The sequence below is a fragment of the Bubalus kerabau genome, chromosome 2, assembly GCF_029407905.1.
Source record: "Bubalus kerabau isolate K-KA32 ecotype Philippines breed swamp buffalo chromosome 2, PCC_UOA_SB_1v2, whole genome shotgun sequence".
In the NCBI taxonomy this organism is placed as follows: domain Eukaryota; kingdom Metazoa; phylum Chordata; class Mammalia; order Artiodactyla; family Bovidae; genus Bubalus; species Bubalus kerabau.
Genome location: NC_073625.1, coordinates 87,465,811 through 87,493,685, shown reverse-complemented (window position 1 = coordinate 87,493,685; position 27,875 = coordinate 87,465,811). Strand labels below are relative to the sequence as shown.

Here is a 27,875-nt window from a genome sequence, read left to right as displayed (position 1 = left end):
AGGCAAAATATGTCAAAACATGTAAAAAATCAAGTACAGCCATAGCTAAAATGATGTCAATACCTGCAAAACTGTACTTAGTAAATTATACATCCTTATAAGCCCTTCAAAAGCAACTACACTCTGCTAACAAAAATCTAACCAAAATGTTCCTTTTTGAAAAGTTCAAAAGATGGATACTACTTTAGAAGATTCATATTTCCTAATGAACACCAAATGGCATCTGTAAAATTGACTTACGATAATCTAAAGTTATTTATATACAAATATTCAATGAGGTTACCAAATTTAACATATACACAGGAAACATTTATTTTTAAAGAAAATATTTATATGGGCACTATTCTAATACTACTATATATAAACAATATATTAAAGAACAATTACTAATTTAGAAGAAAGCATTTTTATATATCATTCCACTGATTACCAGTTCTAATTGTATTTTAATCTTTTCCATAGGATTTAAGTTTTATGCTGAAATTCATACTTAAAACATTGAACAATTTTAACTATTATAATACAGCCTAAAAACCCAGCAGAATAACAATTTTGAAAGATATTTAAACTTACCCCATTTAATGGATATGTTTTCCATCCTAGCTCTCCCAGCACAGTTGTTGTATCAAGCAACACAACTGAAATCAAATAAACAACAAAAAAAATTCTTGCATGAACTTCTTAATTGACGTAAATAGAAACTAGTTATTTAAATCACTATCAACTACCTTTACTATTATTGTTTGAATTAGCTTTAATAAGTTGCATGACAGGTAAAATTATTTATAAATACTAAAGCTTAATATATAATAATAATAGTGAAAGTGAAAATGAAAGTCGCTCAGTTGTGTCTGACTCTTTGTGACCCCAGGGACTATACAGTCCATGGAATTCTCCAGGCCAGAATACTGGAGTGGGTAGCTGTTTCCTTCTCCAGGGGATCTTCCCAACCCAGGGATCAAACCCAGGTCTCCCGCATTTCTGGTGGATTCTTTATCAGCTGAGCCACTAGGTAAATATAAAATGAATGTGGCAGTTATACATTAATTTTAAAATAAGAAACGTGTGCTTAACAACACTAAATGAAATGGAATAACATAACTAACACAGTCATTTTTAGTAAAAATGATAAATGTTGGAAGAGGTAGGCGAGAATACAACCACCAGATGACCTATAAGCAGGACCTGACCAATGGATGGGAGGCTCTTGAGCTTCTCACCTGTCCTTAGAATGTACACTCTTCCTATCATTCCCTCTGTTCTAAGGGCAGAGCCTTGAGAAGGTAAGTGCTGCTGAAACTATCTGTATTGTGCATATGACTAAACCCTGTTGAGACCTCTAGGACTCTGGTGGTCAAGGGGTAGAGGCCTATCTGTTTGGCAGCTGCACAAAACAAGTCTTGTACATATAAGACTACTTATTAAACCTGCCACCTACCAATCTGGAGTGATCTGCTCCTTCCTTTGCTCTGTCCTTGCCCCATGTGAGTCCGGGGCCACTTTGCAGACCAACGGTGAAATGACTACCTTTCTTTCCCTCTCATTTATAAAAATAGTCTCTTTTTTTACCATATTAAAGAAAGAAAAAATTTAAAGCAGGTCTGTATATTTTCTTTCTGTGTTGTCTTGTATATGACTGGCAACTCATTTTGAATAAACTCATATCTTTAAAGCATGGATTACATTTTTATTGTATGTGCTAGTATACTTACTGCTAAAGGAAGTAAAAGCCAAAACAAAAAACATATACCTTTTTCCCTGACCAAAAGTAACTCATAATCTGGTTGGGAAGACATAAAAACAAATAATCAGGACATATTCTCTTAAACTCTAAAATTGTAGACTACACAATAGCTTAACAATTAAATTGGGCTAAGTCTGAATGGATATGAGAGTTGGGCCTTAAAGAAGGTTGAGCACCCAAGAATTGATGCTTTCAAACTGTGATGCTGGAGAAGACCCTTGAGAGTCACTTGGACTGCAAGGAGATCAAACCAATCAATCCTAAAGGAAGTCAACTCTGAATATTAATTGAAAGGACTGGTGCTAAAGCTGAAGCTCCAATACTTTGGCCACTTGAGGCAAAGAACTGATTCACTGGAAAAGACACTGATGCTGGGAAAAAGTGAAGGCGGGAGGAGAAAGGGACAACAGAGGATGAGATGGTTGGATGGCATCATCAACACAGTAGATATAAGTTTGAGCAAATTCTGGGAAATAGTGAAGGACGGGGAAGCCTGGCATGCTGCAGTCCATGGGGTTTCAGAGTCAGACATGACTTAGCAGCTGAACAACAACAACAAAAAGGCTGGCATGGAGGTCTGAGATGATTTCATAAAGGAAATGCAATTTGGTCTGGGCTATGATGAAGGGGTCTTTAATCACATGTGCTGAGAAACAAATTTATTTTAGAATACCTTCTATAAAGTTACTGAGCTATAACTAAATTAGTTCTCAGTTGCTGGAGTGGGAAGTAGGAGTGGAAAATATTTAGGGGAATTAAGAGAACAGGAATGAGTCTAGAAAGATAAATGGAGATCAATTGGGGAGTATTTTGGTAGTGTTTCCACCAAGTTAATGTGCTCAGTTCAGTCGCTCAGTTGTGTCCGACTCTTTGCGGCCCCATTGACTACAGCACGCCAGGCTTCCCTGTCCATCACCAACACCTGGAGCTTGCTCAAACTCATGTCCATCGAGTCAGTAATACCATGCAACCATCTCATCCTCTGTTGTCCCCTTCTCCTCCTGTCTTCAGTCTTTCCCAGCATCAGGGTCTTTTCCAATGAGTCAGTTCTTCACATCAGGTGGCCAAAGTATTGGGAGTTTCAGCTTCACATACGACCCATATTTTTAACTTCTATCACCAAATCCTCAGTAAGGTCATGGACCAAACAGTAAGAAACAGTGCTTTGGTATCTCAAGTTTTATTTTATCTAGCTAAGAAAGTGGAGGGATTTTAGTAGTTTAAAAAGGTGCCATTGGAAATGTGTTATTTCGCATCTGTTGCTTGGTGTTTATGGTAAGGATTCTGTGATTTTTTTTTATTTGAATGACTGTATACTTTATTGATTTTTATTATGAAACCCTGCTTAAAGTTCTAGGATAAACTCTACATGCTCATTGCAGAATATTCTTCCAATATATTCACTAAGCATATATTTGTAAAACTGAGCTGCAATCATTTAATTAATTTTAATTATGCAAAATTCTCAAATACTTTAAAATGTGGAGAAAACAGTACAATTAACTCTCATTGTATTAATTACCCTGCCTCAATTGTTACAAACCTATAGCCAATCTTATTTCATCTATACTTGCATACCTACTCTTACTGCAAGATTTCTTTGAAGCAAATTTTAGTAACCATCTAATTTCATCTGTAAAAATTTCAGTATTTATATATAAGATAAAGATTCCTCTTAATATAGCTATAATATCTTGATCCATTACTATAAATAGTATGTATTAATTAATATCATCAAATATCCAGTCAGTGTTCAATATTCCTATGGTCCCAACTTATTTTAACAGAAAATCAAGATCTAAATAAGTCCATACATTACAATGAGGTTGTGTTCTCTTCATGTTTTGTTTTTTTTTTTATTGTATAGGCCCCCCCACTTTTTCCTTTTTTTTAAGTTAGATTTACTGAGGTATGATTTACTTACATTAAAATTCAGCCTATTTAAATGAGCATTTCTAGGAATTGTGACAAACTCCAATATCATGTAATTACCACTACAATCAAGCTATAGAATATTTCCATCCCCACCAAAACTTCCCATGTGATCCTTTATGGTAAATCCAGTCCCCTCAATAATCCCCAGAAACCATTAATCTGACTTCTGTCCCTTGATTTTCACTTTCCCAGAATGTTGACTGACTGAAATCATACATAGGATGACATCATATGATGTTTTTTGAACCTGCTTTCTTTCGCTCAGCATAACACATTTGAGATTCATTTATGTCGCTGTGTATCAATATATACAACTGAACACTCAGTCCCTTTTTATTGCTGGAAAGTATTATATAGAATGGAATTCCCTAGCTGATGAATTTTCATGTACAGATTTTTATACAAACCGAAGTTTTCATTTCTCCATTGTAAATAGCAATTACTGAGTTACATAGAGAATGTTTATTTTTTAAGAAACTGTCAAACTGGTTTCCAAAATGGCTGTATAGTTTTACATTCCCTTTAGTAGAATGTATGATTTTCCAATTGTTCTACATCTTCACCAGAACTTGGTACTCTTCAGTTTTCTTTTTTTTTTTTTAAGGCATTCTAACAGATGTACAATAGTATCTCATTGCTGTTTTAACTAGTCAGTTATCTTTTTCACTAAACGAAATGAAATTTACTAGAAAAAAATTTGACCTACAAAAGTAGTTTTATCACACATTCTAGATTTTCCCTTTTGTGAGAAATCACTGAACATACTTCCCCATTCTCTGTATTTTCTTTAAATTGGTAAATTAAGTGGCTTGGCCAGATCAAGGTTCCATTTACTTTTTTATGTTTTGTAAAATTACTTCATTGGTGGTGTTTTATAGTCCTTACACCAAATCAAGGAATATATCAGTGTTTACTAGGGGCATGTAAAAAGGACTCAAGAACCAACTGGCTTAAACTTCCACTGGCTAAAAATAGATAATTTGAACATATACAAGATTAATGACTATAAGGGACTGAAACACTTCAAGTATACTTAAATCTATGCATTCATAATGATAAAATATACCTACTAATATATTTTGCAGTGCACTAGGAAGCCATTATTTTAAAAACTGTTAAAAAATCTGAAAAGAAAAAAATACTTATTTTGTTTTTCATATATGAACTATTTATAAATAAATAAATAGTTAATGAAGGAACATTCATCGTATTGAAATATTTGAGTTAATAAATGAAAAAAGAATGATCAAATTAGGCTACAACATTTTCTGTTCTTAATGAATTAATATATTTAGCTAATGACTTCCAATGCTGCAATATCATATAAAGAGATTAAAAAAAAAACACATAAAGGGTTAGAGCTTTTAAAAAGGCCTTCTTTATAGCTTCATTTACACCATATTAACATATAATTCTAACAAGCCTACAAGTAAAAGAAAGTACAATGCATACACACACACACACATACATAAACACACACATGCAAATTCACAAAATGGTACTTGATGGCATTTGGATTCATTCAGTATAAAAATAATACTCTCACATATTAGAGAAAAAATCTGAAGTCATAATAAATATTCAAACTCCAAGCTTAAGTTATCAAATGAATATAATTTTATTTTTGGTATATACATGTTGCTGCTGCTGCTAAGTTGCTTCAGTCATGTCCAACTCTGTGCGTCCCCATAGACGGCAGCCCAACAGGCTCCCTGGTCCCTGGGATTCTCCAGGCAAGAACACTGGAGTGGGTTGCCATTTCCTTCTCCAAGTCAGTGATAAAGAATCCACCTGCCAATGGAGAAAGAAATGGCAACCGACTCCTGTATTCTTACCTGGGAAATTCCACGGACAGAGGAGCCTAGCAGACTATAATCCATGGGGTCACAAAAGAGTCAGACACAACTTAGCAAATAAACAACAATATACTATAGAAAATAATTCAGAAATGTGTAATAGCAGAATCTACTTTGGGGCACTAAAAAATTTAATGTTACTCATTTAACACATTTATATTTTGGAATACATCATTCATGTCTGACTCTCTGTGACCCCATACACTGGAAACTAGCAGGCTCCTCTGTCAATGGGATTTTCCAGGCAAGAATACTCGAGTGAGTTGCCATTTCTTACTCTAGGGGACCTTGCATGGATTGAACCCGAATCTCGTCTCCTGCGTTGCATCAGATTCTTTACCACTAAGCCACTCGGAAGCTCATTCTTTCCCTGCTGCTGCTGCTGCTAAGTAGCTTCCGTCGTGTCCAACTCTGTGCGACCCCATAGACAGCAGCTCACCAGGCTTCCCCATCCCTGGGATTTTCCAGGCAAGAGTACTGGGGTGGGGTGCCATCGCCTTCTCTGCATTTTTTCCCTGGCAGGCTGATTAAGTAATGCTACTAAATCAGTCAGATAGGCTTCCCAGTTGGTGCTAGTGATAAAGAACCTGCCTCCTACTGCAGGAGACATAAGACATGGGTTTGATCCCTGGGTCAGGAAGATTCTCTGGAGAACAGCACAGTAACCCACTCCAGTATTCTTGCCTCAAAAATCCCATGAACAGAAGAGCCTGGTAGGCTCCAGTCCATGGAGTCACAGAGAGTTGGATACAGCTGAAGTGACATAGCACACATACATATAGGAAGGATGGTTTATATGTTTCCTTCTTCAAGGAATCTCACACTGCCCTATAAATTCTTTTCTTTTCTTTTCTTTTTTTTAATGCTCAAGTTACAGGTGAGAAAACTAAGGCTCAGAGAGCTTACATATTTTCCCTAGGATCACAAAGTGATTCCAACCAAGGAGATTCATGCTAGAATAAGGAAGTAAGTAAGAAAGTCACTCAGTCGTGTCCGACTCTTTGCAACCCCATGGACTACACAGTCCATGGAATTCTCCAGGCCATAATACTGGAGTGGGTAGCTGTTCCCTTCTCCAGGGGATATTCCCAGCACAGGGATCAAATCCAAGTCTCGTGCATTGTGGGTGGATTCTTTACCAGCTGAGCCACAGGCAAAGTTCAAGGATACTGGACTGGGTAGCCTATCCCTTCTCCAGCAGATCTTCGCAACCCAGGAATCAAACCAGGATCTCCTGCATTGCACGCAGATTCTTGACCAGACCAACTAAGCTATCAGGGAAGCCGAAGCTAGACTACTCCTTTAAAAATAAAAACAAAAATAAACAAATGGGACCTAATTAAACTTAAAAGTTTCTGCACAACAAAGGAAACTATTAGCAAGGTGAAAAGGCAGCCTTCAGAATGGGAGAAAATAATAGCAAATGAAGCAACTGACAAACAACTAATCTCAAAAATATACAAGCAACACCTACAGCTCAACGCCAGAAAAATAAATGACCCAATCAAAAAATGGGCCAAAGAACTAAATAGACATTTCTCCATAGAAGACATACAGATGGCTAAGAAACACATGAAAAGATGCTCAACATCACTCATTATCAGGGAAATGCAAATCAAAACCACTATGAGGTACCATTTCACGCCAGTCAGAATGGCTGTGATCCAAAAGTCTACAAGCAATAAATGCTGGAGAGGGTGTGGAGAAAAGGGAACCCTCTTACACTGTTGGTGGGAATGCAAACTAGTACAGCCACTATGGAGAACAGTGTGGAGATTCCTTAAAAAACTGGAAATAGACCTGCCTTATGATCCAGCAATCCCACTGCTGGGCATACACACTGAGGAAACCAGAAGGGAAAGAGACACGTGTACCCCAATGTTCATCGCAGCACTGTTTATAATAGCCAGGACATGGAAGCAACCTAGATGCCCATCAGCAGATGAATGGATAAGAAAGCAGTGGTACATATACACAATGGAGTATTACTCAGCCATTAAAAAGAATACATTTGAATCAGTTCTAATGAGATGGATGAAACTGGAGCCTATTATACAGAGTGAAGTAAGCCAGAAAGAAAAACACCAATACAGTATACTAACGCATATATATGGAATTTAGAAAGATGGTAACAATAACCCTGTGTACGAGACAGCAAAAGAGACACTGATGTATAGATCAGTCTTATGGACTCTGTGGGAGAGGGAGAGGGTGGGGAGATTTGGGAGAATGGCATTGAAACATGTATAATATCATGTATGAAACGAGTCGCCAGTCCAGGTTCGTTGCAGGATACTGGATGCTTGGGGCTGGTGCACTGGGACGACCCAGAGGGAGGGTATGGGGAGGGAGGAGGGAGGAGGGTTCAGGATGGGGAACACATGTATACCTGTGGCGGATTCATTTCGATATTTGGCAAAACTAATACAATATTGTAAAGTTTAAAAATAAAATTAAATTAAAAAAAATTATAGTGTTTTCTTACTTCCTTTTAAGTTTGAATATAAAACTTCATTATTTGTTTTTCTTTTTATTTTTGTAGATGCAGAGAAAAATCACCATTTACTTTCCTGATTCCAAATTTAGATAAGTTTATATCCTACTTTTCTCATCAATGGGTTCTACAGAAGCATTATTGGTATCATGACATTTAAATCAGGGAGTTTATTGGAGTACAGAGTATAAAACTCCCTAATATTGAAGTCCACCACTGAAGATTTATTTTTCATAGACTGTCAAAATAATTAATCGATTAACTGAGGTAATTATTTTTTAAAATATATTTGGGCTGCTCAATTCTTAAAATATTTATAATTTTTAAACTGAAATATAATCATTTCAAAATAAACAACAACAAAAAAGAAAATCTGTACATATCTACAAAAGTGAAGATCCTTAAGAGCACCTTTTTTGTTTATTAGTAGCTTCATGAAACAAGATTTACATAACTGCTTTATCTTCCTCATTAAACTGCAATCATACTTTCTAAAAATTCATAAGAACAGCAAAATTTCAAATTTGCATTCCTGACAGGTGAAGGATGCATTAATATCAAAATAAAACTAAGGATTTATTTTTATTTTTAACACCATTACATGTGACATATGTTTAAATTTTATCAGTTGCTTCATAGACAAAAACCCCACAAACTCAGATTTTGCAGGCATACTAATTACATTGGACCCAGCAAGGTGAGAGCTCCTCCTGCTGGCTTTAAATAAAAGTTATCTAGTCCCTGCTGCTGCTGCTGCTGCTGCTACTGCTAAGTTGCTTCAGTCGTGTCCGACTCTGTGCGACCCCACAGACAGCAGCCCACCAGGCTCCACCGTCCCTGGGATTCTCCAGGCAAGAACACTGGAGTGGGTTGCCATTTCCTTCTCCGATGCATGAAAGTGAAAAGTGAAAGTGAAGTCGCTCAGTCGTGTCCGGCTCTTCGCTACCCCATGGACTGCAGCCTACTAGGCTCTTCCGTCCATTGGATTTTCCAGGCAAGAGTACTGGAGTGGGTTGCCATTGCCTTCTCTGATCTAGTCCCTACTAGAGTGCAAAAATACTGTAAACTGAGGGAGAAAAAGAACACCATCTCAATATTAATTTCAGTAAAACTCAATACTCTATTATTTTTAATTTATTAGCACAATTTTAAATATGGTAAGATTAACACCAGTGATTTGTTTAGGGGTTACACATGAAAATATAATTATGTATTCATATCATAATAAATGAGAAATTGGATAAACTAACAATACATAAAAGTAGTAGGTTGATGGTATCAAACTAAAGTTTTAAAATGTTTATTTCATTTAATAAGCAACATAATGCATAGAATAGGTTAAACTATGTACAATTTCCCTATCAACTTTCAGAAATAAATCTCTAGCATATCTTTCTCTGAAAATATCTCTTAATTTATTAGTGCTCCCTTTACTCATTCTTTGGAAGTTATAAGAAAATGTTCAGATCAGATCAGATCAGATCAGTCGCCTAGTCGTGTCCGACTCTTTGAGACCCATGAATTGCAGCACGCCAGGCCTCCCTGTCCATCACCAGCTCCTGGAGTTCACTCAGACTCACATCCATCGAGTCAGTGATGCCATCCAGCCATCTCATCCTTGTCGTCCCGTTCTCCTCTTGCCCCCAATCCCTCCCAGCATCAGAGTCTTTTCCAATGACTCAACTCTTCACATGAGGTGGCCAAAGTACTGGAGTTTCAGCTTCAGCATCATTCCTTCCAAAGAAATCCCAGGGCTGATCTCCTTCAGAATGGACTGGTTGGATCTCCTTGCAGTCCAAGGGACTCTCAAGAGTCTTCTCCAACACCACAGTTGGAGAAGAAAATGTTATTGTAGTTAAAAGAAGATATCAAATGACAAAGACAAGATTGATAGCACTGGATTAAATGTGAGAGTAATAAGTACCCAACATTAAGAAGCTCAATGTTAATTTCTTTCTTTTGGATAATTTATTGAATCTTTATATTCCTTTCACTAAATTTAAGATATATTAATTTAAAAACATTTAGAAAGTTGGTAATGATGACCCTATATGCGAGACAGCAAAAGAGACACAGATGTAAAGAACAGTCTTTTGTACTCTGTGGGAAAAGGTGTGGGTGGGATGATTTGAAAGAATAGCACTGAAACATGTATACTATATGTGAAACAGATCGCCAGTCCAGGTTGGATGCATGATACAGGGTGCTCAGGGCTGGTGCACTGGGATGACCCTGAGAGATGGGATGCAGAGGGAGGTGGGAGGGGGGTTCAGGATGGGGAGTACATGTACACCCATGGTTGATTCACGTAAATGTATGGCAAAAACCACTACAATATTGTAATTAGCCTCCAATTAAAATAAATAAATTAATTTTAAAAAGCTATTTTTTAAAAAACAATTAGCGTATAGGTTTACAGTATATAATAGAAGATCATCCTCATTTCAACTATACAATAAAAAATGAAGAGATTTTATTTAATACAGCATTTTGAAAAATTAAACAATAAGAGATCAATCAACCCACTAAGAAAGTAGTTATTGTTTTAGGATAGTTTTACTATAAAAATTCAAGTTAATGGTATGTGAATCGAGTCCAAAGATTTATCAGTATTTTTAAATATTCAGACAGCGGTAAACACTGGTTTAGAATTTTCTCCAACAGACTTCTTACAAAGACTCAGAAAGATAAAGTCACTTAGTAACAAGTTAGTAGAGATTTTAGTTAGTTCCATGTTCCGTTGACTGTAACACATTTACCACCTCCCATACCAAAATAAGGGAACACTTCTGACATCATGACCAGATATAAAACAATCACAGAATAATTTGAATTATAGGCACAGATACATAAGTACGTAGGGATCTATATCTATTAATATCCACCTATCTATAAACAGCAGTAGTCTACTTCAATATCAACCTGCTTAAATCCTATTTTACACTGTCATTTAGGTTACCATATTAACTAATGTTTTGACATAACTGCATGTGTTTGATTGGCAAAAATCAGTTTTAACTTTCAGATACTATGGGTTTTTACCCTCACAGAGAGTCAGAATCAATATTTAATTTCTAAAAATAAATCAAACACAGATTGCTTTAAGTAAACATAGGATTATTATGTTTACCCCTTAGTATCTCCCTCTAAATATTGACATTTTCCAAGGAGACTCATTCCTTCTTATATATTAATAACAAAGTACTTTTATCTAGAAACTGAGATCAATACTTGTTCATTAAGTATACTTACAGCATTTTGTTTTGTCACAGCTTTACTATTTTTCTTGTTGCTTGTTTGTTTTTAATACAGGTGCTATTCATGGTTATTTTGTCTACCCTAGGTGAGAGTTTGCAAATCCTATTTGAAAGATAAGGTAATATGACCACAGAGACTTTAAATACCTTTCTCAAGATTAGAGAATAAAATCAGTCTAGAACAAGTGAACTTACAACCTTCAGCTTTCTACTCTAATAGAAAATAATCTTTTTTTTTTCTTTTTCAGAAAGCAGGTTCAAACGTTTGTCTCTGTCCCTTCTTGAAAACAAATCACTGTTTTTTAGTTCTGATGGAAAAATAAGCTATAATAACCAGAAACTAATTTATTTAATTATCACTTTAAATGAAGAAAAGCAGTGAGGGAGTGGGGTGCAGGGCACAGAATTCAAGCTAGTTTGCTTTTTAGAAGGCAAGTTTTATACCAATGAGTAAGAACTGTCACTAAAAATCTTATCCAAATAATGAATGGTAAACAGTTGATTAAAAATATAACAAGTAATGTCTATCCTTACTTCCACACCCTCCTAGTTCACTCAAAAGAAACCTTATATGGTTATCCTGCTTGACATAGACTTATATGCTTCAGTCCCATAATCATCTCTAAAGTCTGCCATTAGACAGGAGGGCTTACCACAGAGACCGAAGGAGAACCAGGGGTAGATCTAAATCCATCACAAGGTCACTGAGAGATATTGGTCTGTTCCCTCTGGGCTCCTGAACAAAGTCTTTAAGACTTATCAATGAGTCACCTCAAGTCATGCTTTCCCCATAAATTGTTCAATTATCTACTGGCTTAAAGGAAAAAAAAGAAAGGAAATTTTGTATGTTACAAATTAATAGCAATACATAATACTTTCATTTTGACATCTTCAACTCTTTGACCTATAAAGAAACTAAGTATTGAAAACTTCATTTACTAGAAGTATTATTTTCATCTGCTTCAAAGTTTTAATAGGTAGAAGAGACTACTTGGTTTTAGTCTTACATTTTCTAATCTTATATTTCATAAACAAACCACTACACTTTCTCCCCATCACTTACACAGCATCAGAGAGGCTTCTTGTGTTTCTAGTTCATTCCTTTCTCACACTTCTCACTTGTTTTCCATGAAAATGAACATTTTCCTTTTTTTTTTTTTAATTAAAGTCAATGTCTGAAAAGAGCTTAAATCTTTGTTTTTATAGCTCTGGTAAAAGAGATTATGACTACTTATTTGGAAGTCTCATCTACAATGTATTGTACATCTCACTGCAAAACCATTTCTATATAATGGAAGAAAAATCTAAAAAAAACCTATTAAAACCCTTATCTTAAAACCAAAGTGGCTCTGCATTGAGAAGGAAAAATTGACTTTTACTGGACTATAAGAAAAACTTAAGAGTGAAAAAGAATCTTTTTTTCCTCGAAAATGGAAAGAAAAAAAATTTTTCCTAGATTGTTTTTTTCTTCCATTAAACTTACATAGACATGATAGAAAGTATTTACTTCCTTCTTTAGGACATGATAGTCAAAATATTTTACTTGATTTTATATGAATATATTTTAATATTATTTCAACAAACATTAACTGAGTTTCTGCAATATTTAGACTCTATATTAACAAATGGAGGGTATAGAAAGTTTATAAGATACAATGTCTACCCTAAAGGAGTATCTGGCATTATTTTTTCACTCCAGCTGTTAGATCTTTATGTCAACTCACATGCCATAGTTTATTCAAACATGTAAATAGTAAAACAGATTAAAATGCCCTTATTTAGAAGGTGCAAAAGAGGAAAGGCTGAAGCAATTTACTAGAATGTATAGAATTAAATTGCTTTTCTAAAAGGGTGGACACCAAATAGTACATCAACATCACCATCAAAACTGTCAGTAATTGGATCACTTATCTCAGTTTCTAAAGAAATGTCAAGGAATGAACAGACCGTAGAAAAGAATCCCAGTAGACAACAGGAAGAGAAATAACAATTTCCAACCTGAAGGGTACTCTTCTCCAAAGTAGTACCAAATACAGGAAACTGAATTTGTCAGGAGAAACATAGTGTTTTACTTAGAGTGGGAGATTTTAAAAGTTAAAGATCAGAAGTAAACATTTTCTAATCTAAGTTTTAATCATCAGAAATTAAAACAGTACCAGGTAAAAACAATAATTGTATTGTCAAATTTGCAAATTAAAATTTAAAAGGATAGCATTCTCATCTTTGTCCAATGAAATTATAGCCAAATAAAGAAGGCTTCTTCTTAATATCTTCTTAGAAGATATCTAAGAAGATATTAAGAAGAAGTGGCAAGAATACACAGAAGAACTGTATAAAAAAGATCTTCACAACCAAGATAATTATGATGGTGTGATCACTCACCTAGAGTCAGACATCCTGAAATCTGAAGTCAATTGAGCCTTAGGAAGTATCACTACGAACAAAGCTAGTGGAGGTGATGGAATTCCAATTGAGCTGTTTCAAATCCTGGAAGATGATGCTGTGAAAGTGCTGCACTCAATATGACAGCAAATTTGGAAAACTCAGCAGTAGCCACAGGACTGGAAAAGGTCAGTTTTCATTCCAATTCTAAAGAAAGGCAATGCCAAAGAATGCTCCAACGACCGCACAATTGCACTCATCTCACATGCTAGTAAAGTAATGTTCAAAATTCTCCAAGCCAGGATTCAGCAATACGTGACCTGTGAACTTCCAGATGTTCACACTGGTTTTAGAAAAGGCAGAGGAACCAGAGATCAAATTGCCAACACCCACAGGATCAGGGAAAAAGCAAGAGAGTTCCAGAAAAACATCTATTTCTGCTTTATTGACTATGCCAAAGCCTTTGACTATGTGGATCACAATAAAGTGTGGAAAATTCTGTAAGACATGGGAATACAAGACCACCTGACCTGCCTCTTGAGAAACCTGTATGCAGGTCAGGAAGCAACATTAGAACTGGACATGGAACAACAGACTGGTTCCAAATAGGAAAAGGAGTATGTCAAGGCTGTATATTGTCACCCTGCTTATATAACTTCTATGCAGAGTACATCATGAGAAACACTGGGCTGGAAGAAGCACAAGCTGGAATCAAGATTGCCGGGAGAAATATCAATAACCTCAGATATGCAGCTGACACCACCCTTATGGCAGAAAGTGAAGAGGAACTAAAAAGCCTCTTGATGAAAGTGAAAGTGGAGAGTGAAAAAGTTGGCTTAAAGCTCAACATTCAGAAAACGAAGATCATGGCATCTGGTCCCATCACTTCATGGGAAATAGATGGGCAAACAGTGGAAACAGTGTCAGACTTTTTTTTGGGGGGGCGGGGGCTCCAAAATCACTGCAGATGGTGATTGTAGCCATGAAATTAAAAGACGCTTACTTCTTGAAAGAAAAGTTATGACCAACCTAGATAGCATATTCAAAAGCAGAGACATTACTTTGGGAACAAAGTTTCGTCTAGTCAAGGCCATGGTTTTTCCAGTGGTCATGTATGGATGTGAGAGTTAGACTGTGAAGAAAGCTGAGCACCGAAGAATTGATGCTTTTGAACTGTGGTGTTGGAGAAGACTCTTTAGAGTCCCTTGTACTGCAAGATCAGTCTAGGTTGTTCTTTGGAAGGAATGATGCTAAAGCTGGAACTCCAGTACTTTGGCCACCTCATGTGAAATGTTGACTCATTGGAAAAGACTCTGATGCTTGGAGGGATTGGGGGCAGGAGGAGACGGGGATGACAGAGGATGAGATGGCTGGATGGCATCACCGACTCGATGGACGTTGAGTTTGAGTGAACTCCGGGAGTTGGTGATGGACAGGGAGGCCTGGTGTGCTGCAATTCATGGCGTCACAAAGAGTCGGACACGACTGAGCAACTGAACTGAACTGAACTGAAAGAAGGCTTCCCTGTTTGCTCTGCTGGAAAAGGATCTGCCTGCAATGAAGTAGACGCTGGTTCTATCTCTGGGTCGGGAAGATCTCTGGGAGAAGGGAATGGCTACCCACTCCAGTATTCTGGCCTAGATAATTCTACGGACTGTATAGTCCATGGGGTTGCAAAGAGTTGAACATGACCGATTGACTTTCACTAAAGTTATATTAATTTACAAGTTAGTTCTGCCCACATAATACAAGCTCCTTAAAGGAAGGGTCTGTGCGTGTATGTGTATATATTTGTTGAATAAAGTAAGTGAATGAATGAACAAATGAATGAGTATGGGCAAGAAACTCATATCCTGGGTAAAAGCACTCTTAATTAAATACTGAAAAAGCAGTGCAGGACTAGTGGGAAGGCAGGCACTGCAGGAAATTTAATGGCTACTGAACTTCAGTTTGTATTGGGGAAGGTCAAAGTTTATCGTATATGATTTCTCTTAGATGTGGTTAAGGGACAAAATGAGTAGGTGTTTGTATAGAACCCAGAATGGATTGTGAGAAGATGTTTTCTGTACTTTTTGGAGTCCCTGCTCTGCTCTACCTGGCCTCTACGTTTTCATCACAGAGTGCCCTCAGGCTGCACTCTGAACCCAAACCCTTGCATCTATATCCATCTCTAACATTACAGTGTTCACATCCTCCTCCTCTATCTGCTGCCCCACTGAAAGCATTTATCATAGTAAGAAAACACCTTAACTAAAACAGCACATAGATGTGCGTGTGTTAGTTGCTCAGTCATGTCCGACTCTTTGTGACCACATGGACTGTAGCCCACCAGGATTCTCTGTCCATGAGATTCTGTAGGCAAGAATACTGGAGTAGATTGTAGTTCCCTTCTCCAGAGGAACTGCTCGACCCAAGGATTGGACCCTGGTCTCCTGCATTGCAGGCAGATTCTTTACCATTGGAGCTACAAGGAAGTCCTTATAGGTGTGCTTATTAATACTCATTTCCCCTTATCCCTTCCACCCTACTTGTTGATTTATTCAGTTTAAATTTGAACTGATTACAGCTCCCTTTGGTGAGAGTAACTTGGGTTTTTCTTCATGGTATATCTAAAATCACACTACATAAGCAGCTCCTCAAAGAAATATTCTGAAAAAGAATTCCTAAAACCCCAGTTTCTATCACTTCCAAAGATATTACTCTCTAAAACCCCAGTTTCTATCACTTCCAAAGATATTACTCTCTGTTTAGAATATATCTTCTATTTACTTCCTGGGTTCTATACCTGGCTCTACTATTGTGTACTTTTGTAAACTTAGGTAAGTAAAAATTCTTATTCTATCAATTGCTGGGAGTTACTCTACCTTAACGGAGAAGGCAATGGCAACCCACTCCAGTGTTCTTGCCTGGAGAATCCCAGGGACAGGGGAGCCTGGTGGGCTGCCATCTATGAGGTCGCACAGAGTCAGACACGACTGAAGCAACTTAGCAGCAGCAGCAGCAGCAGCAACTCTGCCTTAAGTCAAGCAAGTAATTCGCTAAGCCTTAGAATCTGATTCTCAACACACTCTAACCTTATTAACTTATCTACTAGGATGGAATGTAAAAAAAGACAAAGTAAAACAAAAGTTGGCTCATTGTTTCATGGGTGACGATTGTCTCTCCTTTGCCTTTTGAATTTAACTTATTAGTTGATCTACTCAACGAGTGTTCAAAAGGGATGTAAGACAATGATTTTTTCCTTAGGCTTCCCCAACCCGGTCTCCTGCTGATCCCCAAAATATTACTGTAGCTTCTTTTGTCTCTAAAAATGGTACAACTAAATTGTCAATGTTGAAGCCTCCTGTCTAAATCAGCTAAATTGTTTATGAACAATAACATTTCACAGTCAGTTGCTTACAAAACATGGTTGTCAGGTCATGAAACTTGATAATCTGTTCATATAATGACTACATTCTGGAGATATGCTACAAAAGAATAATTTGAATAAAAATGTAATTTTAACTCTTTTATCATAATTTCAACATCCTTGACTGCCTAAAGAATGTGTATTATCTTCTGAATCATAAATTAAACTGTACTGAGGATTTTGTTAAGTAACATTGCCTGTGGAACACATTAGTCTATAACAAGAGAAATGGACAGTAAAAAGGTAAAGACAAAATATTAAGAAAACCAGTTGTCATATATTTACAAATTAAATAGCTATTTAGCATAATTATTTGATAAATAAAGCTATGAGGATTATGTAGGACAACTTCCTGCTAGAAACTATTGAGGAAATGACAGACCAAATGTGATGCCAGATTTAGAGGCTCATGAATGAACTGCAAGACAACTGATCTTCTGTGGCATATTTCTGTACTGCAGAGGAGTCAGGGTGAGGAACGGTTCATAAATGAAACATTTACAAATGTAACCCATGCCAAGAGCAGCATGGCTTCAGTATATAGAAAAGAATGACAGATGGAAACTATATTGTTAGCAGAAAAAAAAAAAAACAAAACCTGGCATTATAATCATTATCCTGTTGGGAGGCAAATCATTAAGTGCCATCGTTGTAGTGTTTATCAACAGGATCCTGAGCAGTGAAGTAAATGCAATAGAAATGATAATGAAATTTTAACATTTAGGCAAATGGAGAATACTTTATTCAACATAGGTTTCCCAAGTATAATTAAGCAAAAGAAAGCATGCTTTCATAAGACATCTATCAGTTTCAATTTATTGTTTACTCGACACAAACTATGGTAAGAAATGTAAAATGTTAAGAAACTTGGTGAATTCATCAGAATCCAAGGACCATCTTCAGCATTCATGGCTGAGAAGCTCAATTTTTATTATTCTGAGTGATCATAGTTTAGAAGACTAAATCCTGCTAATCAGGCATACAGGAGACTAATTTATAAATGAGATGGACTATTTATTCACTGATGATTTGTCTCCTCAGGGAATCTCCATCTCTGCAGGTAAGTATATCAAGAGACCAAATTATAAATCAAAGATTCCTTGGAAACTACTAAATTATCAGAAAAGAGTAACCCTGTTTTACTTTTTTAAATATGTTTATTTCAACTTAGAAAATAAAAAAAAAATTATCTATCCATTATAAAGCTCTTGAATGGTATTGAAAAACAAACAAACAAAAACAACAAAAAGTTTTCTACTTAGTTTTCATATACAACAACTTTGGAATTTCGAACACTATGTACAAGGCATATAAAGTTTCCATAGTTCAGTTCAGTTCAGTTCAGTTGCTCAATTGTGTCCAACACTTTGTGACCCCATGGACTGCAACACTCTAGGCTTCCCTGTCCATCACCAACTCCCAGAGCTCGCTCAAACTCATGTCCATGGAAATGGTATGCCATCCAACCATCTCACTCTCTGTTGTCCCATTCTCCTCTGGCCTTCAATCTTGCCCAGCATCAGGGTCATTTCCAATGAGTCAGTTCTTTGCATCAGGTGGCCAAACTTTGGAGTTTCAGCTTAGGCATCAGTCCTTCTAAAGAATATTCAGGACAGATTTTCTTTAGGATTTACTGGTTTCATCTCCTTGCAGTCCAAAGGATGCTCAAGAGTCTTCTTCAACACCACAGTTCAAAACTATCATTTCTTCAGCATTCAACCTTCTTTATGGTACAACTCTCACATCCATACATGACTACTGGAAAAACCATAACTTTGACTAGACAGACCTTTGTTAGCAAAGTAATGTCTCTACTTTTTAATATGCTGTCTAGATTTTTCATAGTTTTTCTGTCAAGAAGCAAGTGTCTTATTAATTTCATGGCTGGAGTCACCATCTGCAGTGATTTTTGGAGCCCAAGAAACTAAAGTCTCTCACTGTTTCCATTGTTTCCCCATCTTCTTGGCAAGATCATGAAACCAAATAATATTGTCTTTGTTTTTTGAATGTTGAGTTTTAAGCCAGCTTTTTCACTCTCCTCTTTCACTTTTATCAAGAGACTCTTTAATTCCTCTTTGCTTTCTGTCATAAGAGTGGTGTCATCTGAATATCTGATGTTATTGATATTTCTTCCAGCTATCTTGATCCCAGCTTGAGCTTAATCTAGCCTGTCATTTGGCATGATGTACTCTGCATGTAAGTTAAATAAACAGAGTGACAATATACAGACTTGAAATACTCTTTTCCCAATTTGGAGGCAGTCTGTTGTTCAATGTACAGTCCTAACTGTTGTTTCTTGACCTCCACACAGGTTTCTCAGGAGACAGGTAAGGTACTGTGGTGTTCCCATCTCTTGAATTTTCCACAGTTGGTTGTGATCCACACAGTCAAACACTTTGGGTGAAGTCAACAAAGCAGAAGTAGATATTTTTCTGGAGCTCTCTTGCTTTTTCTATGACCCAACAGATGACAGCAATTTGATCTCTGGTTCCTCTGCCTTTTCTAAATCCAGTTTAAACATCTGGAAATTCATAGTTTCATGTACTGATGAAGCCTGGCTTGGAGAATTTTGAGCATTACTTTGCTAACACATGAGATGAGTGCAATTGTGTGGTAGTTTGAGCATTCTTTGGCATTGCATTTCTTTGAGATTGGAATGAAAACTGACTTTTCCAGTCTTGTGGCTACTGCTGAGTTTTGCAAATTTGCTGGCATATTGAGTGCAGCACTTTCACAGCATGATCTTTTAGGATTTGAAATAGCTCAACTGGCATTCCATCACCTCCACTAGCTTTGTTCCTAGTGATACTTCCTAAGGCCCACTTGACCACATTCCAGGATGTCTGGCTCTAGGTGAGTGATGACACCATCATGGTTATCTGGGTCATGAAGATTTTTTTTTTTTTTGGTATAGTTCTTCTGTATATTCTTGCCAGCTCTTTTTAATATCTTCTGCTTCTGTTAGATCCATACCATTTCTGTCCTTTATTGTGCCCATTTTTGAATGAAATATTCACTTGATATCTCTAATTTTCTTGAAGAGATCCCTAGTCTTTCCCATTCTATTGCTTTCTTCTATTTCTTTGCATTGATCACTGAAGAAGGCTTTCTTATATCTCTGTGCTATTATTTGGAACTCTGCATTCAGATGGGTATATCTTTGCTTTTCTCTTTGCCTTTAGCTGCTCTTCTTATCTCAGGTATTTGTAAGGCCTTTTCAGACAACCATTTTGCCTTTTTGCATTTCTTTTTCTTAGGAATGATCTTGATCACTGTCTCCTCTACAATGTCACGAACTTCTATCCATAGTTTTTCAGGCACTCTGTCTTTCAGATGTAATCCCTTGAATCTTTGTCACTACCACTGTATAATCGTTAGGGATTTGATTTAGGTCATACCTGAATCGTCTAGTGATTTCTGTACTTTCTTCATTTAATTCTGAATTTTGCAATAAGGAGTTCATGATCCTAGCCACAGTCAGCTCCCCGTCTTGCTTTTGCTGACTATAGCACGTCTCAAACTTCAGGTGCAGAGAGTATCAATCAGGCAGTACATTCACACAGTCGTGTCTGATGCTTTGCAAACCCATGGACTGCAGCATGTCGGTCTTCCCTGTCAATCACCAGCTCCTGGAACTTGCTCAAACTCAAGTCCATCGAGTTGGTGATGCGATTCAACCATCTCATGCTCTGTCCTCCCCTTCTCCTCCTGCCTTCAATCTGGCCAGCATCAGGGTTGTTTCCAATGAGTCAGTTTTTTGCATCAGGTGGCCAAACTAATGCAGCATCATCTTCAGCATCAGACCTTCCAATGAATATTCAGGACTGATTTCTTTTAGGCTTGACATATTTGTTAACCTTGCAGTCCATGGAACTCACAAGAATCTTCTCCAACACTACAGTTCAAATCCATCCATTTTTCTGTGCTCAGCTTTCTTTATCGTCCAACTCTCACATCCATAGATGACTACTGGAAAAACCATAGCTTTGACTAGATGGACCTTTGTTGGCAAAGTAATGTCTCTGTTTTTTAATATGCTGTCTAGGTTGGTCAGAGCTTTTCTTCCAAGGAGCAAGCATCTTTTAATTTCATGGCTAAAGTCACCACCTGCGTGGTTTTGGCCCCCCAAAATAAGGTGTCTCACTCTTTCCATTGTTGGTCCATCTATTTGCCATGAAGTGATGGGACTGGATGCCATAATATTAGTTTTTTGAACTTGAGTTTTAAGTCATTTTTTTGCTTTCCTCTTCACTTTCATCAAGAAGGTCTTTAGTTCTTCTTCACTTTCTGCTATAAGGGTGGTGTCATCTGCATATCTGAGGTTTTTGATATTTCTCTTGGCAATTTTGATCCCAGCTTGTGTTTAACCAGTCCAGCATTTCACATGAAATATTCTGTATATAAGTTAAATAAGGAGGGTGATAGTATACAACCTTGATGTACTCCTTTCCCAATCTGGAACAAGTCTGTTGTTCTGTGTCCAGTGAACATTGACCTTTTAGGAATCAGTGAACTAAAATGGACTGAAATGGGAAAATTTACCTCAGATGACCATTATATCTACTACTGTGGGCATGCATCTCTTAGAAATAATGGAGTAGCTATCATAGTCAACAAAAGAGTCCAAAATGCAGTACTTGGGTGCAATCTCAAAAATGACAGAATTATCTCTGTTCATTTCATTTCCAAGAAAACCATTCAATATCACAGTAATCCGAGTCTGTGATCCAACCAGCAATGCTGAAGAAGCTGAAGTTGAATGGTTCTATGAAGACCTACCAGACCTTCTAGAACTAATACCCCAAAAAGCTGTCCTTTTCATTACAGGGGACTGGAATGCAAAAGTAGCAAGTCAAGAGATTCCTAGAGTAACAGGCAAACTTGGCCTTGGAGCACAAAATGAAGCAGGGCAAAGGCTAACAGAGTTTAGCCAAAAAAACACATTGGTAGTAGCAAACACCCTCTTCCAACAACACAAGAAAAGACTCTACACATGGACACCACCAGATGATCAATTCCAAAATCTAATTGATTATGTTCTTTGCAGCCAAAGATGGAGAAGCTCTATACAGTCAGTAAAAACAAGACTGGGAGCTGACTGTGGCTCTAATCATGAACTCCTTATTGCCAAATTCAGACTTAAATTACTTAAAAATGTAGAGAAGCACTAGACCATTCAGGTATGACCTAAATCAAATCCCTTACGATTATACAGTGGAAATGACAAATAGATTCAAGGGATTAGATCTGATAGAGTACCTGAAGAATTATGGGCAGAGGTTCATGACATTGTATAGGAGGCAGGAATCAAGACCATCCCTAAGAAAAAGCAATGCAAAAAGGCAAAATGGTTGTCTAAGGAGTCCTTCCAAATAGCTGAGAATTTAGAAAGATGGTAACAATAACCCTGTGTACGAGACAGCAAAAGAGACACTGATGTATAGATCAGTCTTATGGACTCTGGGAGAGGGAGAGGGTGGGGAGATTTGGGAGAATGGCATTGAAACATGTATAACATCATGTATGAAACAAGTCGCCAGTCCAGGTTCGATGCATGATACTGGATGCTTGGGGCTGGTGCACTGGGACGACCCAGAGGGAGGGTATGGGGAGGGAGGAGGGAGGAGGGTTCAGGATGGGGAGCACGGGTATACCTGTGGCAGATTCATTTCGATGTTTGGCAAAACTAATACAATATTGTAAAGTTTAAAAATAAAATAAAATTAAAAAAAAAAAAGAGAAGCTAAGGAAAAGGAGAAAAGGAAAGATAAACCCATTTGAATGCAGAGTTCCAAATAAAAGCAAGGAGAGATAAGAAAGTCTTCCTCAGTGACCAATGCAAAGAAATAGAGGAAAACAATAGAATGGGAAAGACCAGTGATCTCTTCAGGAATATTAGTGATACAAAGGAAACATTTCATACAAAGATGGGCAAAATAAAGGACAGAAATGGTATGGACCTAACAGAGGCAGAAGATATTAAAAAGAGATGGCAAGAATACACAGAAGAACTACACAACAAAGATCTTCAGGACCCAGATAACCACAATGGTGTGATCACTCTCCTAGAGGCAGATATCCTGGAATGCAAAGCCAAATGGGCCTTAGGAAGCATCACTACGAACAAAGCTAGTGGAGGTGATGGTAGTTCAGCTACTTCAAATCCTAAAAGATGATGCTGTTAAAGTGCTTTAATTTCAGTTTTGACCATCTGGTGATGTCATGTGTAGAGTCTTCTCTTGTGTTGTTAGAAGAGGTTGTTTGCTATGACCGGTGTGTTCTCTTGGCAAAACTGTGTTAGCCTTTGTGCTGCTTCATTTTGTATTCCAAGGCCAAACCTGCCTGTTACTCCAGGTATCTCTTGACTTCCTACACTTGCATTCCAGTACCCTATAATGAAAAGGACATCTCTTTTGCTATTAGTTTCCATAGTTGTAGCCCATCCAATGTTGGCTAAATTTTGGAAGGCCTCATTTTTATTTTTTAAAAGAAAAATTTGTTCCATTTGAAGACTCTTAAATTACAAAACAGCATGTAATTTTTTTTTCCAAAAAAGTTTCTTACAAGTGAGTAAAACGAATCCCAGTTACTGATAGGATTTGATATGGTTTCAAAGAAGAAAAAACAATAATATTTGCTGATCATGTAGGAAATAACTTAGTGTTAAGCATGATGTCAACAATTATTTGGCCAGATTGTTTCTGTTTTGGGTTTTTCATTATGAAGGTAAGCATACTGCAGTCTTTATTTTTATTGATAAAGAATGAAAAGGGAAGTTTCGGAGCAACTTAATAGTTTTGTTTTCCTTTGTTAATAACTTAATTTCATTATATGATCCAAAACTACCATATTTTAAGTGACACACTATTGTACATTATTTAAGAATCTGTTCTTTATTGTTTTCTTTATCTTCACACTCTTCAGAGATAACTTATTCATTTGAGAGTTTTAACTATTATTTCAATGCTATCAATCTACCTCCAGAATAGTTCTCCAGCTTTAGACACAAGTCAGAGGCCCCTGGTTGGTTTGCAAACTGGTCCCTATACACAGCGGGCAAGGAGAGACAAAATAATGTGGCAGACCATTTCATACTGGTAGGTGGTAGCTTTCAATAAACAAGGACGCTTATATGAGGCTTGCCTTCGGCAGCCACTTGATGAAAACAGTCTACACACACCAGACTGAATCATAAAATTTATACAAAAGCCTCACCTCTTCAGTCATGTGTACCATCCAGATAGTCTCAACAATACTTTACTCTTTCCAGGCTGCTTCTTTGGAACAAGTCTCTAGTGACAGAACTACATTCTAAGTACAGAGGACGGGGTGAGGGGCCTCCCATTGCCTGGATCCAGCTCACAGGTCAACTAGTATTCATATCTTCTCAATTACTTCCTTCAACACTCCTCAATCTTAGCATGACTACACCTGAGCTCATTATCTTCCCACGACCAGGTACCACCTTCTGATTTCCCTGTTTCAGCTACTGGTATCCAGGATCTGCACAAGTGCACAAATTAGGAACCTGTATCTAATCCCTGATTCATTCTTCACTCCCCAGCTATCAGTTTGCACAACAGATATTACAGACAGAATAATGGTCCTGCAAAGTTGTTCATGTCCTAAGCCCAGAAACTTGTGGATATGCTATATTACATGGCAAAGGGAAATCAAGTTGCTAGTCATCTGATCTTAAAATAGGGGACTATCCTATCTCAGATTATCTGAGAAACCCACTGGAGTAACAAGAGTACTTTAAAGCAGAAGAGAGTCAAAGAAAGATGTGACTACAGAAGAAAGGAATGGAGACTTGCAACATTGCTGGCCTTAAGATGGAGGAAGACAGCCATGAGTCAGGGAATGTGAAAAGACTTCAGAAGCTGAAAAGGACAAGGAAAGAGATTCTCCCCTAAATCCTCCAAGGGACACGGTCCCACTGACACCTTGATTTTTAACCCATGTCAGATTTCTAACCTACAAAACTTTAAGGATAAGTTTGTGTGCTTTAAGCCACTATATCTATGGTAATTTGTTATAAGAGCAATAGAAAACTAATACAGAATTTTTTACATAATAATGAAATCTATCAGTGTTCTATTCCCAACCTCTTTTCTCTCTCAACTGGATAGAGTTCCTTGGTCTTCTTCTTTTCATTTAACTTCCACACTGCAGCATGAGAGATCTGCCTGAATATAAACTCTGAGTTTTCCATTCTCTGTTCAAAATTCCTTAGTGGTGCTCCTTATCACTTAAAAATTTTCTCAAAATATTTTGTTCAAATGTATACTCATTTCTTCATACAGATCATTCTAGCAGGCTCTGAGTATAAAGGCAAATCAAAATAAACATAACCCCTGACTTCAGGGTGATTATAATCTAATGTGAAAAAGAAAAAATAAGCAGAAACTACAAGACAAATATGTAACTATGCATTATACTAAATGCTATGAATCTAATTTGAATTTCAGGCTCATGTAAAGCCTCTAGAAAAGAAAATATGATTATAAAGAGTCAAACTATTACCTATATTTTTTAAGATTCAGGATGCAAATTTGTCACAATGATCAGAAAAGACATTAAATGATGATTAACTAGTTTTAACACAGTGCTTTCCTCTTTTTTGGCACTAGAACCTTTTTCCCACTAAATATATACTCACATTGTAAGGTAAATTTTTCAAGACAACATGGAATGAAAACTATTGCCTTACAAGTTACATATACTTGAACACTTCCTGGCCCTTACCCATGTTCCTGTCCTACTTATTCTTGTCCCTCTGCAGTTAATGCAGCTTCATCCTAAATTACTTTGATATACTGGTAATCCTTAAACTTACCTTACCCTCTCACCTCTCCAGATTTCATGTTATTCCTTATTGCTTACAAATAGCTGAGAAAAGAAGAGAAGCTAAGGAAAAGGAGAAAAGGAAAGATAAACCCATTTGAATGCAGAGTTCCAAATAATAGCAAGGAAAGATAAGAAAGTCTTCCTCAGTGATCAAAGCAAAGAAATAGAGGAAAACAATAGAATGGCAAAGACTAGAGATATCTTTAAGAAAATCAGAGATAGCAAGGCAATATTTCATGCAAAGATGGGCACAATAAAGGGCAGAAGAGGTATGGATCTAACAGAAGCAGAATATATTAAGAAGAGCTGGCAAGAATACACAGAAGAACTGTACAAAAAAGATATTCATGACCCAGATAACCATGATGGTGTCATCAATCACCTAGAGCCAGACATCCTGGAATGTGAAGTCAAGTGGGCCTTAGGAAACATCACTACTAACAAAGCTAGAGGAGGTGATGGAATGCCAGTTGAGCTATTTCAAATCCTAAAATATGAGGCTGTGAAACTGCTGCACTCATTATGCCAGCAATTTAGGAAACACAGCAGTAGCCACAGGACTGGAAAAGGTCTGTTTTCATTTCAATCCCAAAGAAAGGCAATTCCTAAGAATGTTCAAATTACTGCACAATTGCACTCATCTCACAATGCTAGCAAGGTAATGCTCAAAATTCTCCAAGCCAGCCTTCAACAGTATGTGAATTGTGAACTTCCAGATGTTCAGGTTGGATTTAGAAAAGTCAGAGAAACTAGAGATCAAATTGCCAACATCTTTTGAGTCATAGAAAAAGCAAGAGAGTCCCAGAAAAACATCTACTTCTGCTTCATTGACTACACCAAAGTTTTTGACTGTGTGGATCATAACAAACTGTGGAAAATTCTTCAAGAGACTGGAATACCAGAACACCTTATCTGCCTACTGAGAAATCTGTATATGCAGGTCAAGAATCAACAATTCAAAGTGAATATGGAAAAACAGACTGGTTCCCAATTGGGAAAGGAGCACGGCAAGGTTGTATATTGTCACTCTGTTTATTTAACTTCTATGCAGAGTTCAGTTCAGTTCAGTTCAGCTCAGTCGTGTCCAACTCTTTGCGACCCCATGGACTGTAGCCTACCAGGCTCCTCTGTCCATGGGATTTTTCAGGCAATAGTACTGGAGTGGATTGCCATTTCCTTCTCCAGGGGATCTTTCCAACCCAGGGATTGAACCCGGGTCTCCTGCATTGTAGACAGACGCTTTACCATCTGAGCCACCAGGGAAGTCCATCATGCGAAATGCTGGGCTGGATGAAGCACAGGCTGGATTCAAGATTGTCAGGAGAAATATCAATAACTTCAGTTATGCAGATGATACCACCCTTATGGCACAAAGCGAAGAAAAACTAAAGAGCCTCTTGATGAAAGTAAAAGAGGAGAGTGAAAAAGCTGGCTTAAAACTCAATATTCAAAAAACAAAGATTATGGCATCCGGTCCCATCACTCCATGGCAAACAGATGGGGAAACAATGGAACATTAAGAGACTATTTTCTTGGGCTCCAAAATCACTGCAGACGGTAACTTTAGACATGAAATTAAAAGATGCTTGTTCCTTGGAAGAAAAGTTATGACCAACCTAGACAGCATATTAAAAAGCAGAGACATTACTTTTTACTTTTTACATTGTTAATGCCAACAAATTCCTCTAGTCAAAGCTATGATTTTTCCTATAGTCATGTATGGATGTGAGAGTTGGACTATAAAGAATGTTGAGTGCTGAAGAATTGATGGTTCTGAACTGTGGTGTTGGAGAGGACTCTTGAGAGTCCCCTGACTACAAGGAGATCAAACAAGTCAATCCTAAAGAAAATCAGTCCTGGATATTCATTGGAAGGACTGATGCTGAAGCTGAGCCTCCAATACTTTGGCCACCTGATGCAAAGAACTGACTCATTTGAAAAGACCGTG

General features: G+C 37.2%; 1 protein-coding gene across 1 annotated transcript in view; it reads right to left on the bottom strand.

The window, feature by feature from the left end:
• The window catches only part of EPHA6 (EPH receptor A6), a 1,024,550-nt gene that overhangs the window by 927,399 nt on the left and 69,276 nt on the right, over nucleotides 1–27,875 (bottom strand). The window contains exon 2 of the mRNA XM_055567870.1: nucleotides 574–638. Within this exon, the coding sequence (XP_055423845.1) occupies nucleotides 574–638 (65 nt within the window). The remainder of the gene's footprint in view (nucleotides 1–573; nucleotides 639–27,875) is intronic.